We start from the raw sequence: 17,417 nt of genomic DNA, 5'->3' as shown, positions 1-17,417 counted from the left end.
TCGTGACGAGCCACATGATTTACATTCTCTCGTTTCCCTGTCCATTAAGCTAGACAACCGGTTGCGGGAGAGGCGTCGGGAGAGAGGCGGTCGGCCGCATCTAGGAGGACGAGTTCCCCAGCCTTCAACCACTCGAGTCTCGCCTCCCGGAGCCGGCAGCTTCTTGTTCCTGATTCCATCCCGAGCACAGAGGAGGAACCTATGCAAGAGGGTCGAGCTCGACTACCTCCAGCAGAGCGGCAACGGCGCCTCCAGGCGGGTGAGTGCCTGTACTGTGGAGACGCCACACACATTCTGGCTACATGCCCTAAGCGGCCAAAAGACAAGGCTCGCTCGTAACGGTGGGTCTACTTGCGAGCCCAGAGTTAGATCCTGAACCCATCATTCCCCGATTACAAGTACCTGTAACCTTACGTTTCCAGAGTCATTCCCTGCCACTCTCAGCTCTCATAGACTCAGGTGCAGAAGACAACTTTATTAGCCACCAGTTCGTTACACAAGCTCGTATCCCCATGGAGCCACTACCTACCCCCATTCGGGTCACAGCCCTTGATGGGCGCCTCCTCGCGGAGATAACTCATCAAACCACCCCCCGTTTCCCTAGTGATTTCTGGCAATCATTGTGAAAGCATTCAGCTAAGAGTTATGTCTGGCTCAGCTACCTCCCCTAATCCTTGGCTTCCCCTGGTTGGCTCTTCACAACCCACAAATTGATTGGACACGTCACACCATTCTCAGTTGGAGCACTAACTGCCATTCAGAGTGCCTTAGGTCAGCGGTTCCCCCCACTAAGTGTAACCCAACTCATCCCTCAGCTCCTCTTGATCTGTCATCTGTCCCCAAAGAATACCATGACTTAGCGGGAGGTTTTCAGTAAGGACAAGGCTCTGTCTCTACCACCACATAGGCCTTATGATTGCCCTATTGAACTGCTTCCTGGTGCTCCCTTGCCCTCTAGTCGCTTATACAATCTGTCCCGACCGGAAAGAGAGGCAATGGAGCAGTACATTGGTGATTCTCTGGTCTCGGGCATAATCCGTCCCTCGTCGTCTCCTTTGGGTGCAGGTTTCTTTTTTCGTGGAAAAGAAGGACAAGTCGTTACGCCCCTGTATCGATTTCAGGGGTTTAAACAACATAACTGTTAAAAACAAGTATCCCCTTCCACTCATCAACTCTGCTTTTGAACCTCTGCATGGCGCCACAGTTTTCTCCAAGCTCGACCTCAGGAACGCTTATCACCTTGTCCGGATCCGAAAGGGAGATGAGTGGAAAACCGCTTTCAACACTCCACTGGGACATTTTGAGTATTTGGTCATGCCCTTTGGGCTCTCAAACGCCCCTGCTGTTTTCCAAGCCATGGTGAACGATGTTCTTAGGGATTTTTTGAACCGTTTTGTCTTTGTATACCTGGATGATATTCTTGTTTTTTCCAAGTCACCCGAGGAGCATGAGTCACACGTCCGTCAAGTCCTTCAACGGCTCTTGGAGAACAAGCTGTACGTCAAAGCAGAAAAGTGTGAGTTCCACAAACAGTCTACATCGTTCCTTGGTTTCATCATTGAGAGCGGCAGGTGAAGGCGGACCCCGAGAAGATCCGGGCAGTGACGGAATGGCCCATACCCACCACCCGTAAGCAACTTCAACGATTTTTGGGCTTTGCTAACTTCTACCGTAGGTTCATTAAGGGTTTTAGTAAAGTGGTGGCACCCCTTACTAGACTCACATCCCCTAAAGTCCCTTTTCTGTGGTCCCCTGAGGCGGAGCAGGCGGTAGGGGTTTTGAAGGAACTGTTTTCCACCTCCCCTGTGTTGATACACCCCAATACCTCTCTACAGTTTGTTGTGGAGGTGGACGCGTCGGACTCAGGTGTGGGAGCAGTCCTCTCCCAGCGCTCCCCCACTGACCAAAAGCTTCACCCCCTGTGCTTTTTTCTCCAAGAAATTGTCACCCACAGAACGGAATTCGACGTTGGAAACCGAGAACTGCTGGCGGTCAAGCTAGCATTGGAAGAATAGCGGCACTGGCTGGATGGAGCTGAACTGCCGTTTGTGGTCTGGACAGACCACAAAAACTTGGCTTACATCCAAGCCACTAAGAGACTCAACTCACGCCAAGCCAGATGGGCCCTGTTTTTTAGTAGGTTTAACTTTATTCTTACATACAGACCGGGGTCAAGAAATGTTAAACCAGATGCTTTGTCCCGCCAGTTTGCTGACCCTTCGGAGACCAGCGAGCCTGAGGCAGTCCTACCTTCCTCATGCGTCGTGGCGGCAGTACAGTGGGAGATCGAGTCTCTTGTGAAGACTGCACTTGCCACGGACCCGGGACCGGGTGATGGACCTCCCAACCTACTCTTTGTTCCCGAGACGGTCCGGTCTCAGGTGTTGCAGTGGATTCACACCTCCCGTTTTGCTGGTCACCCTGGGATGAGACGCACGTTGACGCTGCTTGGAGACATTTTTGGTGGCCTTCAATGGAAACTGACGTTCGGGCTTTTGTGGCAGCCTGTTCAACCTGTGCTCGGGGCAAAGCCTCCCATCAGTCCCCTTCGGGGCTGCTGCTACCCCTCCCAGTTCCCAGCCGTCCCTGGTCCCACATAGCCATGGATTTTGTCACCGGCCTACCCAAGTCTGAAGGTAATGATACTATACTTACCATTGTGGACAGATTCTCTAAATCTGTTCACTATATAGCATTACCAAAATTACCGTCTGCCAGTGAGACAGCGGACCTCCTAGTCCCACATGTATTCCGTCCCCATGGAATACCTGTGGACATCGTATCTGATAGAGGCCCACAGTTTACTTCCCGTGTTTGGAAGGTTTTCTGTTCTGCTTTGGGTGCTTCCGTTAGTCTATCCTCAGGGTTTCATCCCCAGACCAACGGTCAAACAGAAAGAGCCAATCAAGACCTCGAAGCAACCATTCGTTGTGTGGCTGCTCAACATCCATCATCCTGGGCCAAACATCTGCCTTGGATAGAGTACGCCCACAACTCCCTCACCACCTCTGCCACTGGTCTTTCACCCTTCGAAGTTACCATGGGTTATCAACCCCCTCTGTTTCCTGCTCAGGAGAAGGAATTGGCTGTTCCTTCGGTTCAGGAGAACCTCCGCCGCTGCCAGAGAGTGTGGCGCGACGCTCGGGAAGCGTTGCTCGGACCACCGACAGGAACAAGATGACAGCGGATAGGAGCAGGACTCCCGCACCTGTGTTTCATCCTGGTCAAGAGGTTTGGCTGTCGTCTAAGAACGTACCTCTTCGTACCAAATCACGCAAGCTGTCTCCTCGGTACCTGGGTCCGTTTGTGGTGGAGTCCATCATCAACCCCGCTGCGGTTCGTTTGAAGTTGCCTTCAGCCATGAAGATACACCCTACTTTCCACGTCTCCCAACTGAAACCTGTGTCCTCCAGCCTTTTGTGTCCGCACGGCTGATCCACCTCCACCTGTTCGCCTCATTGACGACCATCCGGCCTACACCGTCAGTAGGCTCCTGGACTCTCGGAGGCGGGGTAGGGGTCTCCAATACCTAGTCGATTGGGAAGGTTATGGACCAGAGGAGAGGTCTTGGGTCCCTAAGCGTTTTGTGTTGGATCCTCAGCTGATCACGGACTTCCATCACGGCAACCCTGACAGGCCTGGTGGGTCGCCAGGTGGCGACCATTGAGGGGGGTACTGTTATGTGGGCAGCTTGTCTCTCCCCTTTTCTGTTTCCCTTCCTCCTTGTTTTGTCCCCTCTGTCTGTTGTATCTGTATGTGTGTTTGTCCCCTTTATGTGGGTGTGTCTGGAGTGGATCAGGGGGCGTGCTCAGGATCTGCCTCTCCTGTGCAGCTGCGGGTTGTTTCCAGTGATTCCTGCCTACGCAGCTGCATCCTATTCTCTCATCAACCTGCACTACTAATTCCGGGGCATGGCTCTCCACCGGCGCCAGATCGTTGTTCTTACCAGAGCGGTAACTTGGCTCACCAGTAAAGTTATTTTGTCTTTGTCTTCAGCCTGGCTCTCCACTCTCCTTAACCTGTCGTTTGTTTTGTCTTCAGTTCAGACATACCTCCCAACCTGCCTGCCTTCCTGCCTGCCGGTCTGCCTGCCTGCCTGCCTGCCTGCCTCAGCCTCTCCTTCCTCCGGAGCCGACTAGCCCACTCTGTTCCTTTACTTCAGTTGTTTTTGGACTAAGACAATTTGAACTTTTATTAAAGTATTTTTGTTTCTTCCACTCCCTTTGTCGTGTTTGTTTCTCTGAGTGCTGGGTTGAACCATAGCCTAACAGAGAGAGAGAGAGAGAGAGAGAGAGAGAGAGAGAGAGAGAGAGAGAGAGAGAGAGAGAGGGGTGCAGAGAGAGAGAGGGGTGCAGAGAGAGAGAGAGAGAGAGAGAGAGAGAGAGAGAGAGAGAGAGAGAGAGAGAGAGAGAGAGAGAGAGAGAGAGAGAGAGAGAGAGAGAGACACTTGTTGTTTGTCTGAGGATTTGGTTATTGGGTTGTTTTAATTTATCTTTGGTTGTGTTCCAGCCTGTTTTCCTGATGTACTCCACCCTACCTGGGTCCTGGAGAAGGGAAAGGTAGTTCTGCCCATGGGTGTACATTCACACGTAGATAACCCACTGTTTTACACACTAGGTTAGCCGGGCGGGTGTCACCCCTGTATTTGTGGTAGCAGGTAGGAAAGCGGGTTAGGGCTTAGAGTGTGTTAGGAAGGATTAGGTGTGTAGAAGAGGAGGGACCTTTTGTTTATTGTCATTACTTGGACCCCGTTCCCAAACATTCCCTTCTCTTCCCTTCCCTGGTTTGGTTGATTGGTCTTTGTTTGATTGGTCTTTGTTTCTTTATGGGTGTTGTATATGTTGTTCAGTACCTTACTAAACGACCCCTGAGGGCTAACATTGAGTTCTGGTTGTTGTGTCCCATTATTTTAGTTCGTTACACCCCACATTTCTTCCCCATCCATCTAGTTTACATTGTGTGCGTAGGCACGGGCATTTATGTCTCCTCCTCAGACGAACTACACCCGAGGGGAGAACGTAACATAGTATTTGAACCCAGGTCTGGTCCTCTCCCAGGCCGACAGGAAACCAACACAAACACAGCAGCAGACAGACAGACAGACAGACAGACAGACAGACAGACAGACAGCTTCCAGTTGCTGTAACAGCAACATGTAGCTGTTAAAAAGGAGCGTCCCCCCTGATCCCTTCAATACCCCACACAGCTAGGCAGTAAATGAGGAAAGAGCGGGAGGGAGAAAGATGGGGATGTGAGAGGGACAAAGAGAGTGAGTCTGGGAGAGGAAGAGGCAGGGAAAGGTATGGAGAGAGAGGGAGAGAAGAGACAGGAAGGGAGAGAATAGAAGAGAAGAGACAGGGAGGGAGAGAAGAGACAGAGAGGGAGAGAAGAGAAGAGACAGAGAGGGAGAGAAGAGAAGAGACAGAGAGGGAGAGAAGAGAAGAGACATAGAGGGAGAGAAGAGACAGGGAGGGAGAGAAGAGACAGGGAGGGAGAGAAGAGACAGAGAGGGAGAGAAGAGACAGAGAGGGAGAGAAGAGACAGAGAGGGAGAGAAGAGAAGAGACAGAGAGGGAGAGAAGAGAAGAGACAGAGAGGGAGAGAAGAGAAGAGACAGAGAGGGAGAGAAGAGAAGAGACAGAGAGGGAGAGAAGAGACAGGGAGGGAGAGAAGAGACAGAGAGGGAGAGAAGAGACAGAGGGAGAGAAGAGACAGAGAGGGAGAGAAGAGACAGAGAGGGAGAGAAGAGACAGAGAGGGAGAGAAGATACAGGGAGGGAGAGAAGAGACAGGGAGGGAGAGAAGAGACAGAGAGGGAGAGAAGAGACAGAGAGGGAGAGAAGAGAAGAGACAGGGAGGGAGAGAAGAGACAGAGAGGGAGAGAAGAGACAGGGAGGGAGAGAAGAGACAGAGAGGGAGAGAAGAGACAGAGAGGGAGAGAAGAGACAGGGAGGGAGAGAAGAGACAGGGAGGGAGAGAAGAGACAGGGAGGGAGAGAAGAGACAGAGAGGGAGAGAAGAGAAGAGACAAGGTGGGAGAGAAGAGACAGAGAGGGAGAGAAGAGAAGAGACAGAGAGGGAGAAAAGAGAAGAGACAGAGAGGGAGAAAAGAGACAGAGAGGGAGAGAAGAGACAGAGAGGGAGAAAAGAGACAGAGAGGGAGAGAAGAGACAGGGAGGGAGAGAAGAGACAGATAGGGAGAGAAGAGAAGAGACAGAGAGGGAGAGAAGAGACAGAGAGGGAGAGAAGAGACAGAGAGGGAGAGAAGAGACAGAGAGGGAGAGAAGAGAAGAGACAGAGAGGGAGAGAAGAGACAGAGAGGGAGAGAAGAGACAGAGAGTGGGAGAAGAGACAGAGAGGGAGAGAAGAGAAGAGACAGAGAGGGAGAGAAGAGAAGAGACAGAGAGGGAGAGAAGAGAAGAGACAGAGAGGGAGAGAAGAGAAGAGACAGAGAGGGAGAGAAGAGACAGGGAGGGAGAGAAGAGACAGAGAGGGAGAGAAGAGACAGAGAGGGAGAGAAGAGACAGAGAGGGAGAGAAGAGACAGAGAGGGAGAGAAGAGACAGAGAGGGAGAGAAGAGAAGAGGGAGAGAAGAGAAGAGACAGAGAGGGAGAGAAGAGAAGAGACAGAGAGGGAGAGAAGAGACAGGGAGGGAGAGAAGAGACAGAGAGGGAGAGAAGAGACAGAGAGGGAGAGAAGAGACAGAGAGGGAGAGAAGAGACAGAGAGGGAGAGAAGAGACAGGGAGGGAGAGAAGAGACAGAGAGGGAGAGAAGAGACAGAGAGGGAGAGAAGAGACAGAGAGGGAGAGAAGAGACAGAGAGGGAGAGAAGAGAAGAGACAGAGAGGGAGAGAAGAGACAGAGAGGGAGAGAAGAGACAGAGAGGTAGAGAAGAGACAGGGAGGGAGAGAAGATACAGAGAGGGAGAGAAGAGACAGGGAGGGAGAGAAGAGAAGAGAAGAGAGGGAGAGAAGAGACAGAGAGGGAGAGAAGAGACAGGGAGGGAGAGAAGAGAAGAGACAGAGAGGGAGAGAAGAGACAGAGAGGGAGAGAAGAGACAGAGAGGGAGAGAAGAGACAGGGAGGGAGAGAAGATACAGAGAGGGAGAGAAGATACAGAGAGGGAGAGAAGAGACAGAGAGGGAGAGAAGAGACAGGGAGGGAGAGAAGAGACAGGGAGGGAGAGAAGAGACAGGGAGGGAGAGAAGAGACAGAGAGGGAGAGAAGAGACAGAGAAAGCTAAAGTAGCTGTCTTACCTGAGGCTGCAGCATCGTCTGGTTCATCAGCAGGCAGGAAGACCATGCTGGAGTCATAGTCCTCTCCCAGCCTCAATGCTGCTTCTCTCTATTGGAGGATAGAATAACACTGTTAGGGTTAATACTGTAGATCCCTCAAACTCAACTCTGGTCCTTGAAACCAGTTCCACTGCTGGTTTTCATTGTTTTTCTTTAACCAGGGACTGATTTAGACCTGGGACACCAGGTGGGTGATTCCCCTCTAACCAGGGACTGATTTAGACCTGGGACACCAGGTGGGTGATTCCCCTCTAACCAGGGACTGGTTTAGACCTGGGACACCAGGTGGGTGATTCCCCTCTAATCAGGGACTGGTTTAGACCTGGGACACCAGGTGGGTGATTCCCCTCTAACCAGGGACTGGTTTAGACCTGGGACACCAGGTGGGTGATTCCCCTCTAACCAGGGACTGGTTTAGACCTGGGACACCAGGTGGGTGATTCCCCTCTAACCAGGGACTGATTTAGACCTGGGACACCAGGTGGGTGATTCCCCTTTAATCAGGGACTGATTTAGACCTGGGACACCAGGTGGGTGATTCCCCTCTAATCAGGGACTGGTTTAGACCTGGGACACCAGGTGGGTGATTCCCCTCTAACCAGGGACTGGTTTAGACCTGGGACACCAGGTGGGTGATTCCCCCTCTAATCAGGGACTGGTTTAGACCTGGGACACCAGGTGGGTGATTCCCCCTCTAATCAGGGACTGGTTTAGACCTGGGACACCAGGTGGGTGATTCCCCCTCTAATCAGGGACTGGTTTAGACCTGGGACACCAGGTGGGTGATTCCCCTCTAATCAGGGACTGGTTTAGACCTGGGACACCAGGTGGGTGATTCCCCCTCTAATCAGGGACTGGTTTAGACCTGGGACACCAGGTGGGTGATTCCCCCTCTAGTCAGGGACTGATTTAGACCTGGGACACCAGGTGGGTGATTCCCCCTCTAATCAGGGACTGATTTAGACCTGGGACACCAGGTGGGTGATTCCCCTCTAATCAGGGACTGGTTTAGACCTGGGACACCAGGTGGGTGATTCCCCTCTAACCAGGGACTGGTTTAGACCTGGGACACCAGGTGGGTGATTCCCCTCTAACCAGGGACTGGTTTAGACCTGGGACACCAGGTGGGTGATTCCTCTCTAACCAGGGACTGGTTTAGACCTGGGACACCAGGGGGGTGATTCCCCTCTAATCAGGGACTGGTTTAGACCTGGGACACCAGGTGGGTGATTCCCCTCTAATCAGGGACTGGTTTAGACCTGGGACACCAGGGGGGTGATTCCCCTCTAACCAGGGACTGATTTAGACCTGGGACACCAGGTGTGTGCAATTAATTATCTGGTAGAACAGGAAACCTGCAGGCTCTGGACCTGGTAGGGTCAGAGTTCAACACCCCTGCTGTAGTCATAGTCCCCCTCCAGCCGCAGGGCTGCTTCCTCTCTCTGGATGGGAACAGACCAACACACTTATGGAACGTAACCCTCAGCTGATATGGTTAGATATGTTAGAGGGATGGAGGGAGACTCAGTGAGAGATAGGGAGAAAAGGAGGGAGAGCTGTTAGGGGACTGGATAGGGAGAAAATGAGGGAGAGCTGTTAAGGGACTGGATAGGGAGAAAATGAGGGAGAGCTGTTAGGGGACTGGATAGGGAGAAAATGAGGGAGAGCTGTTAAGGGACTGGATAGGGAGAAAAGGAGGGAGAGCTGTTAGGGGACTGGATAGGGAGAAAAGGAGGGAGAGCTGTTAGGGGACTGGATAGGAGAAAAGGAGGGAGAGCTGTTAGGGGGACTGGATAGGGAGAAAAGGAGGGAGAGCTGTTAGGGACTGGATAGGGAGAAAAGGAGGGAGAGCTGTTAGGGGACTGGACAGGAGAAAAGGAGGAGAGCTGTTAGGGGACTGGATAGGGAGAAAAGGAGGGAGAGCTGTTAGGGGACTGGATAGGGAGAAAAGGAGGGAGAGCTGTTAGGGGGACTGGATAGGGAGAAAAGGAGGGAGAGCTGTTAGGGGACTGGATAGGGAGAAAAGGAGGGAGAGCTGTTAGGGGACTGGATAGGGAGAAAAGGAGGGAGAGCTGTTAGGGGACTGGATAGGGAGAAAAGGAGGGAGAGCTGTTAGGGGACTGGATAGGGAGAAAAGGAGGGAGAGCTGTTAGGGGACTGGACAGGGAGAAAAGGAGGGAGAGCTGTTAGGGGACTGGATAGGGAGAAAAGGAGGGAGAGCTGTTAGGGGACTGGATAGGGAGAAAAGGAGGGAGAGCTGTTAGGGGACTGATCCCTCCTGATTTCAGACATCTTTCAACCGGGATTTCTGTAAAACCTGAGAATTTTCGGAACGTTACTGTAATTTTGCAACTTCAGACAATACACCTGTGCACGCAAACCAACTCTCAGTTCACATGGTCAGTTGGTCATATAGTGGGAGAAACTGCAACTAAACACCAGGTACTGTATACTGGCATCCCTGAAGATCTGACTGTTTGTGTCATCGTTTGTTGTTGTATTTTGGAGAGCATCTTCCAGCTTCTCTAGCCATCTGGTAGAAACATCAGCATTTGAGCTTTTGTTAGCATGGTTTGACTTTCATGTCTTTCAGAAGTATACACTCTTAACTTCTTCTGGTTAAACTAACTAAAAGCTGTTTAGATTCTAATTCCAGAAGTCTCTATTATTCCATTGCTGGGCATTTCAGTTGCAGCAATACAGCAGTCCAGAATGTCTTACCCAAAGCTGTTCTCCCTGAACTATTTAGCCACTGGTTGTGAACTGGTGTGGATCCTAAACCAGCAGAGCTCAGCAGGTCACGACTTGTTTCTGTCCAGGTGTTCACTTGCCTGGTCTGGTAAAATAATTACTCCCCCAGTCCTCCAGTCCCTGATCCCTGACCTCCTGGCATCTGACCTCCTGGCATCTGACCTGGCATCTGAACTCCTGGCATCTGACCTCCTGGCATCTGACCTCCTGGCATCTGACCTCCTGGCATCTGACCTCCTGGCATCTGACCTCCTGGCATCTGACCTCCTGGCATCTGACCTGGCATCTGAACTCCTGGCATCTGACCTCCTGGCATCTGACCTCCTGGCATCTGACCTCCTGGCATCTGACCTCCTGGCATCTGACCTCCTGGTATCTGACCTCCTGGCATCTGACCTACTTAGCCCTGACCTCCTGGCGTCTGACCTACTTAGCCCTGACCTACTTAGCCCTGACCTCCTGGCGTCTGACCTCCTCGCATCTGACCTCCTGATCCCTGACCTCCTGAGCCCTGACCTCCTGGCATCTGACCTGGCAATGACCTCCTGAGCACTGACCTCCTGAGCACTGACCTCCTGGCATCTGACCTCCTGAGCCCTGACCTCCTGGCATCTAACCTCCTGAGCCCTGACCTCCTGGCATCTGACCTCCTGAGCCCTGACCTCCTGGCATCTGACCTCCTGAGCCCTGACCTCCTGGCATCTGGACTAGGGGTGCTGTTTGGATTGGAGTTCTATGGACTGGAACCTCAGTTCTGCTCCATTGGAATGTTACCTAACGTTGTAGGAATATTCAAGGAACATTAACTGTGTTCTGGGTGAGCCCTGAGAATTGGCCCTTTCCTTGGCTTCAGAACCAAGGATAATGTTTATAATTTTTGGATGGGAGTTCTCCAGACAGGAACCAACCTCTGTTCTGTTCTGCTGGAGCCTTGGAATTTAAGCCTACCTAACGTCCATGGAACATTCAAGCCCTGAGCTTTTTTGGCCGCTTGGCAGGAGGAGGAGGAGGGCGGCCCCTTGGCAGGAGGAGGAGGAGGGCGGAGGAGGGCCCCTTGTCAGGAGGAGGGGGAGGGCCCCTTGGCAGGAGGAAGGGGAGGGCCCCATGGCAGGAGGAGAGGGAGGGCCACTTGGCAGGAGGAGGGGAAGGGCCCCTTGGCAGGAGGAGGGGAGGGCCCCTTGGCAGGAGGAAGGGGGGCCCATGGCAGGAGGAGAGGGAGGGCCACTTGGCAGGAGGAGGGGAGGGCCCCTTGGCAGGAGGAGGGGAAGGGCCCCTTGGCAGGAGGAGGAGGAGGGCCCCTTGGCAGGAGGAGGGGGGAGGGCCCCTTGGCAGGAGGAGGAGGAGGGCCACTTGGCAGGAGGAGGAGGAGGGCACCTTGGCAGGAGGAAGAGGGCCCCTTGGCAGGAGGAGGAGGAGGGCGGAGGAGGGCCCCTTGGCAGGAGGAGGAGGAGGGCCCCTTGGCAGAAGGAGGAGGAGGAGGGCCCCTTGGCAGGAGGAGGAGGGCCCCTTGGCAGGAGGAATAGGGCACCTTGGCAGGAGGAAGAGGGACCCTTGGCAGGAGGAGGAGGAGGGCCCCTTGGCAGGAGGAAAAGGAGGGCCCCTTGGCAGGAGGAAGAGGGCCCCTTGGCAGGAGGAGGAGGAGGGCGGAGGAGGGCCCCTTGGCAGGAGGAGGAGGAGGGCCCCTTGGCAGGAGGAGGAGGAGGAGGCCCCTTGGCAGGAGGAGGAGGGCCCCTTGGCAGGAGGAAAAGGGCACCTTGGCAGGAGGAAGAGGGCCCCTTGGCAGGAGGAAGAGGGGGGCCCCTTGGCAGGAGGAGGAGGAGGGCCCCTTGGCAGGAGGAAAAGGAGGGCCCCTTGGCAGGAGGAGGAGGAGGAGGGCCCCTTGGCAGGAGGAGGAGGGCCCCTTGGCAGGAGGAATAGGGCACCTTGGCAGGAGGAAGAGGGCCCCTTGGCAGGAGGAGGAGGAGGGCCCCTTGGCAGGAGAAGGAGGAGGGCCCCTTGGCAGGAGGAGGAGGAGGGCCCCTTGGCAGGAGGAATAGGGCCCCTTGGCAGGAGGAAGAGGGCCCCTTGGCAGGAGGAAGAGGGCCCCTTGGCAGGAGGAGGAGGGCCCCTTGGCAGGAGGAGGAGGAGGGCCCCTTGGCAGGAGGAGTAGGAGGGCCCCTTGGCAGGAGGAAGGGGGCCCCTTGGCAGGAGGAAGAGGGCCCCCCTGTTTGGATGGGAGTTCTCTATACTGGAACCTCAGTTCTGCTCCAGAATGTTGTAGGAACGTTGCCTAACGTTGTAGAAACGTTCACTGTTTTCTTGGCTGTCAGACCAGGGCTGCTGTGAGTTCCTAGACTGTTTCTGCTCCATTGGGACTCCATTGGTTACCTAAAATGCATTACTCCAACATAAAACTAACGTTATAGGAACGTTAACTGTTTGCTGAGTGAGCCCTGAATTCTGGCCCCTTGGCAGCTAAACCAGGGCTGTTGTTTGGAAAGGAGCTCAACAGACTGGAACCAACCTTATTGTCATGAGCCCTGGAGGCAGAACTCATCGCTTTCCGCTAGATGGGCCAGCTGCTAAGTAAAATTGGCTATATTGTAAGACTTCATGATAACTAAATTGTGCTTAATTTAAAGGAACGATTCACCCATTTTGAGTGTTTTTCTGAATGATGTTATATCGATTCCCGGGGTCGTTTAATGTTTTCATGTGTATCTGAGCTATTCGCTGTTCAAGCAGGCAGAAATACAGCCGGTATGATGAGTTTTTCATCATATGGGTGAATCTTTCCTTTAAGGTTAGGATTAGGCATTAGGGTTAGCAGTGTGGTTAAGGTTAGGGTTAAGGTTAGGATTAGGCATTAGGGTTAGCAGTGTGGTTAAGGTTAGGGTTAAGGTTAGGATTAGGCATTAGGGTTAGCAGTGTGGTTAAGGTTAGGGTTAAGGTTAGGATTAGGCATTAGGGTTAGCAGTGTGGTTAAGGTTAGGGTTAAGGTTAGGATTAGGCATTAGGGTTAGCAGTGTGGTTATGGTTAGGGTTAAGGTTAGGATTAGGCATTAGGGTTAGCAGTGTGGTTAAGGTTAGGATTAGGCATTAGGGTTTGCAGTGTGGTTAAGGTTAGGGTTAAGGTTAGGGTTAGGCATTAGGGTTTGCAGTGTGGTTAAGGTTAGGGTTAAGGTTAGGGTTAGGTTTAAAATCCGATTTTATGACTTCATGAGTCATCTCAATAAATGCCAACCTGCGTTCTGTTCAGCTGGCGCTTTGGAATGTTGCCTAACGTGCAAGGAACATTCAAGGAACATTAACTGTTTGCTGGGTGAGCTCTGAGCTCCGGCCCCTTAGGAGAAGGAGGAGGAGTTGGGCACCTTGGCAGGAGGAGGAGGAGTTGGGCACCTTGGCAGCTGAAGCAGGGCTGCAGTTTGGAGTTCTCCAGACTGGAACCGCATTTCTACTGGAGCAGTGGAGCCTCCTGGAGCAGTGGAGCCTCCTGGAGCAGTGGAGCCTCCTGGAGCAGTGGAGCCTCCTGGAGCAGTGGAGCCTCCTGGAGCAGTGGAGCCTCCTGGAGCAGCAGCCCTGCCCCTGCTGTGCTGACCAATCACAATCACTATGAGTCTGGACTGAATCTGGAGCTCTGGACAGACAGCCCAGCCAACTGCTCTCAATCACTCCCCGAGGGCACAGATTTCCCTGGCAGGAATTAGACCGGGCCATACGCTGGGTCCATCCAAATGGGACTGCTTACAGTGAAGTGGGACTGAGGCCAATGGCTGTGGTTTGACTTGCTACTGACAGAATCATGTAGATCAGTTGTTATTGCTGAGGCATTTTTGACTAACGCATGAATAAAGCAATGTTGCAAAAATAAAGCAAAAATGGAATGTTCAAAAGGAAAGTGGATTATTAGTATTCAAAGTATAAATCACGCATTTTAAGGAAATTGGTTTTGTAATTATTTGCCTCTAATTAAACAGTATATATATAAATAATATACATTGGATATAACATTCATCCATTTATTATTACGTTAGCAAAATAATAATGATCTTATTAAATAAATCCCACCTACAACCTTGCAAGATGTTTGAAATTACTTGATTTAATCAAACCATGAGGAGGTATATTTAAGTGTATTAGAATGACAACTTAGAATGAACTATTAACTTACTATTATTGACTTACTAGAAATACTGACATAAAAAGACATCTCTTAGCCTACCTTAGACCTCCTTGCTTCCAGATAGGCTTCTCTATTGAACAATACATCCCGTTGTTCCAGTGTTGAATCCTGGTTGAAGTGTTTCCCAGTCGAGCAGAGCACCCATGGTGACAGTATAAAGGAGAGGAGTAACAACACTCTCACAGTTCCCATCGTGTCTGTCTGTCTGTCTGTCTGTCTGTTTGTCTGTCTGTCTGTGCTGTGCTGTGCTGTGCTGTGGTAAAGTGTGAGGAGGCAGTGAAGGCTGTGAGCTAGTAGTAGTAGTAGCAGTAGTAGTAGTAGTAGGCTATTTTCTCAGTGGTAGGCTGTGTGTAAAATGTGATTTGTCAAATCAGTATTTAAAGCCTGCACAAGTAGCTTCCAGGGGATTCTAGAAGCATGGGAGAGTCTGTGGAACAGACTTTAACCCTTTGGTTGCCTGTTTAGACACAGGGAACCACCCCCTCCCCACTGCTGCTACTGGTAGTCACTACGGCACCAGGGTTATTGTGAGTAACCTAATTTGTGTTCCTTTAACTTCCGCCTTCTAGTGAGTTTATACAAACTGTCATCTCCTACCATTCTGATAGATTGGAGACTGTCAAAAAAACGTGGTTGTAACGTTAATAATTTGGTTGTTATTCCATTGGTTACCTCGAGGCAGATCCCCCCAGGGGCAGAGTGGCCCACACTCATTGAATATGGCACTTTTAAATGTTAGAGCAATCACAAGTAAAACCTTTCACGTTAATGTATTTTACCCTTATTTTACCAGGTAAGTCGACTGAGAACACATTCTCATTTACAGGAACCACCTGGGGAAGAGTTACAAGGGGAGATGAATGAGCCAATTGGAAGCTGGGGTTGATTAGGTGGCCATGCTGGTATGAGGGCCAGATTGGGAATTTAACGTCCTATCCTACACAGGGCAATGTCCCCGGTCACTGCCCTGGGGCATTGGGATATTATAACCAGAGGGAAGAGTGCCTCCTACTGGCCCTTAGGGGTTGCAGAGTGGTGTGCTGCTGGCTCATTAGGGGTTGCAGAGTGGTGTGCTGCTGGCTCATTAGGGGTTGCAGAGTGGTGTGCTGCTGGCTCATTAGGGGTTGCAGAGTGGTGTGCTGCTGGCTCATTAGGGGTTGCAGAGTGGTGTGCTGCTGGCCCTTAGGGGTTGCAGAGTGGTGTGCTGCTGGTTCATTAGGGGTTGCAGAGTGGTGTGCTGCTGGCTCATTAGGGGTTGCAGAGTGGTGTGCTGCTGGCTCATTAGGGGTTGCAGAGTGGTGTGCTGCTGGCCCTTAGGGGGTTGCAGAGTGGTGTGCTGCTGGCTCATTAGGGGTTGCAGAGTGGTGTGCTGCTGGCTCATTAGGGGTTGCAGAGTGGTGTGCTGCTGGCATTTTAGGGGTTGCAGAGTGGTGTGCTGCTGGCCCTTAGGGGTTGCAGAGTGGTGTGCTGCTGGCCCTTAGGGGTTGCAGAGTGGTGTGCTGCTGGTTCATTAGGGGTTGCAGAGTGGTGTGCTGCTGGCTCATTAGGGGTTGCAGAGTGGTGTGCTGCTGGCTCATTAGGGGTTGCAGAGTGGTGTGCTGCTGGCTCATTAGGGGTTGCAGAGTGGTGTGCTGCTGGCTCATTAGGGGTTGCAGAGTGGTGTGCTGCTGGCTCATTAGGGGTTGCAGAGTGGTGTGCTGCTGGCTCATTACTGAGTGCAAAGTTGATTGCATGTTTCTCACTGAAACATGGCTGTCATCAGGCTGTAGTGCTGGTATTATTGAAGACCCCCCCAGAAAAGGGGAAAGGGGGGGGGGGGCTCTATTTTTACTAATGCTCTCAGCTGTAAGAACATTTCATAAATTAAAGACAATTTGCATAAAGGCAGAACGGAAGTGGAGAAAGTAAAAGTTGCAGGTCCATTATGATTATGATACTAATTTTTCTAACTTCATCACCATTAATCAGAATAATTCGAGAGTGCTCTTCTCGACCATTGATGGCCTGATGAATCCTACCCCCGTAAACCTATGTGAACTTTCCTCCACATCTAAATGTGATGAGTTTGAGGCATATTTCAGAGATAAGATAACCAACATTAGGCTGGGTATCAGTCAAACAAGACTTGATGAGAAGTTTGATGATATGTGCCCCTAGCCTACCACGCAAAGGCACTATGGATTTATTTCCCCTGGTTGACACAGACATGCTCAGGAAAGGGATATCGCAACTTAAGCCTCCTACCTGCCTCCTCGATCCTATCCAAACCACCTTCAAAACAGTTTTTACTTGCATATCTGAAGATGTGCACGCTACTTTTAATCACTCCCTGTTCACAGGCACTTTCCCCACTGCTATGGTGAAACCCCTTCTGAAGAAAACAGATATAGCTTTTACAGCTGTTAGCTATTTTCAGCCAATTTCCAACCTTCCATTCTTCGGCAAAATTCTGGAGAAATAGGTTTTCAAACTAAATTATTTTTTAAGTGCCAACTGATTTTTAATTTTTAATTCCAATCTATTTTTTTATTTTTTATTTTTTATTATTAAAATCTTCAATTTTCGTGTCCACCACAGCACAGAGACAGCCTTAGTTAAAGTGGTAAAGTATCTTAGAGCCAACACAGATGCCAAACAACTCTCTGTTCTTGTGCTCTTATTTTAAGTGCTGCATTCGACACTGTTGACCATGATGTCCTTCTGGACAGACTGGAGAGGTGGGTTGGCCTCTGTTGACCATGATGTCCTTCTGGACAGACTGGAGAGGTGGGTTGGCCTCTGTTGACCATGATGTCCTTCTGGACAGACTGGAGAGGTGGGTTGGCCTCTGTTGACCATGATGTCCTTCTGGACAGACTGGAGAGGTGGGTTGGCCTCTGTTGACCATGATGTCCTTCTGGACAGACTGGAGAGGTGGGTTGGCCTCTGTTGACCATGATGTCCTTCAGGACAGACTGGAGAGGTGGGTTGGCCTCTGTTGACCATGATGTCCTTCTGGACAGACTGGAGAGGTGGGTTGGCCTCTGTTGACCAGGATGTCCTTCTGGACAGACTGGAGAGGTGGGTTGGCCTCTGTTGACCATGATGTCCTTCAGGACAGACTGGAGAGGAGGGTTGGCCTCTGTTGATCAGGATGTCCTTCAGGACAGACTGGAGAGGTGGGTTGGCCTCTGTTGACCATGATGTCCTTCAGGACAGACTGGAGAGGAGGG

At 51.6% G+C, this 17,417-nt stretch overlaps 1 protein-coding gene across 1 annotated transcript in view; it reads right to left on the bottom strand.

The window, feature by feature from the left end:
* LOC121557936 (mimecan-like) overlaps positions 1-14,677 on the bottom strand; it is a 19,862-nt gene extending 5,185 nt beyond the window's left edge. The window contains exons 1-2 of the mRNA XM_041871383.2: positions 14,245-14,677; positions 7,254-7,341 (exon numbers count right to left, since the gene is read on the bottom strand). Coding sequence (XP_041727317.1) covers positions 7,254-7,341; positions 14,245-14,397 — 241 coding nt within the window. The 5' untranslated portion in view covers positions 14,398-14,677. The remainder of the gene's footprint in view (positions 1-7,253; positions 7,342-14,244) is intronic.
* Between the last annotated feature and the right edge of the window lie 2,740 nt (positions 14,678-17,417).

Source organism: Coregonus clupeaformis, chromosome 10, assembly GCF_020615455.1.
Source record: "Coregonus clupeaformis isolate EN_2021a chromosome 10, ASM2061545v1, whole genome shotgun sequence".
Classification (NCBI taxonomy): domain Eukaryota; kingdom Metazoa; phylum Chordata; class Actinopteri; order Salmoniformes; family Salmonidae; genus Coregonus; species Coregonus clupeaformis.
Note: the sequence above shows the minus strand (reverse complement) of the source record. Positions and strands in the feature narration are given on the sequence as shown.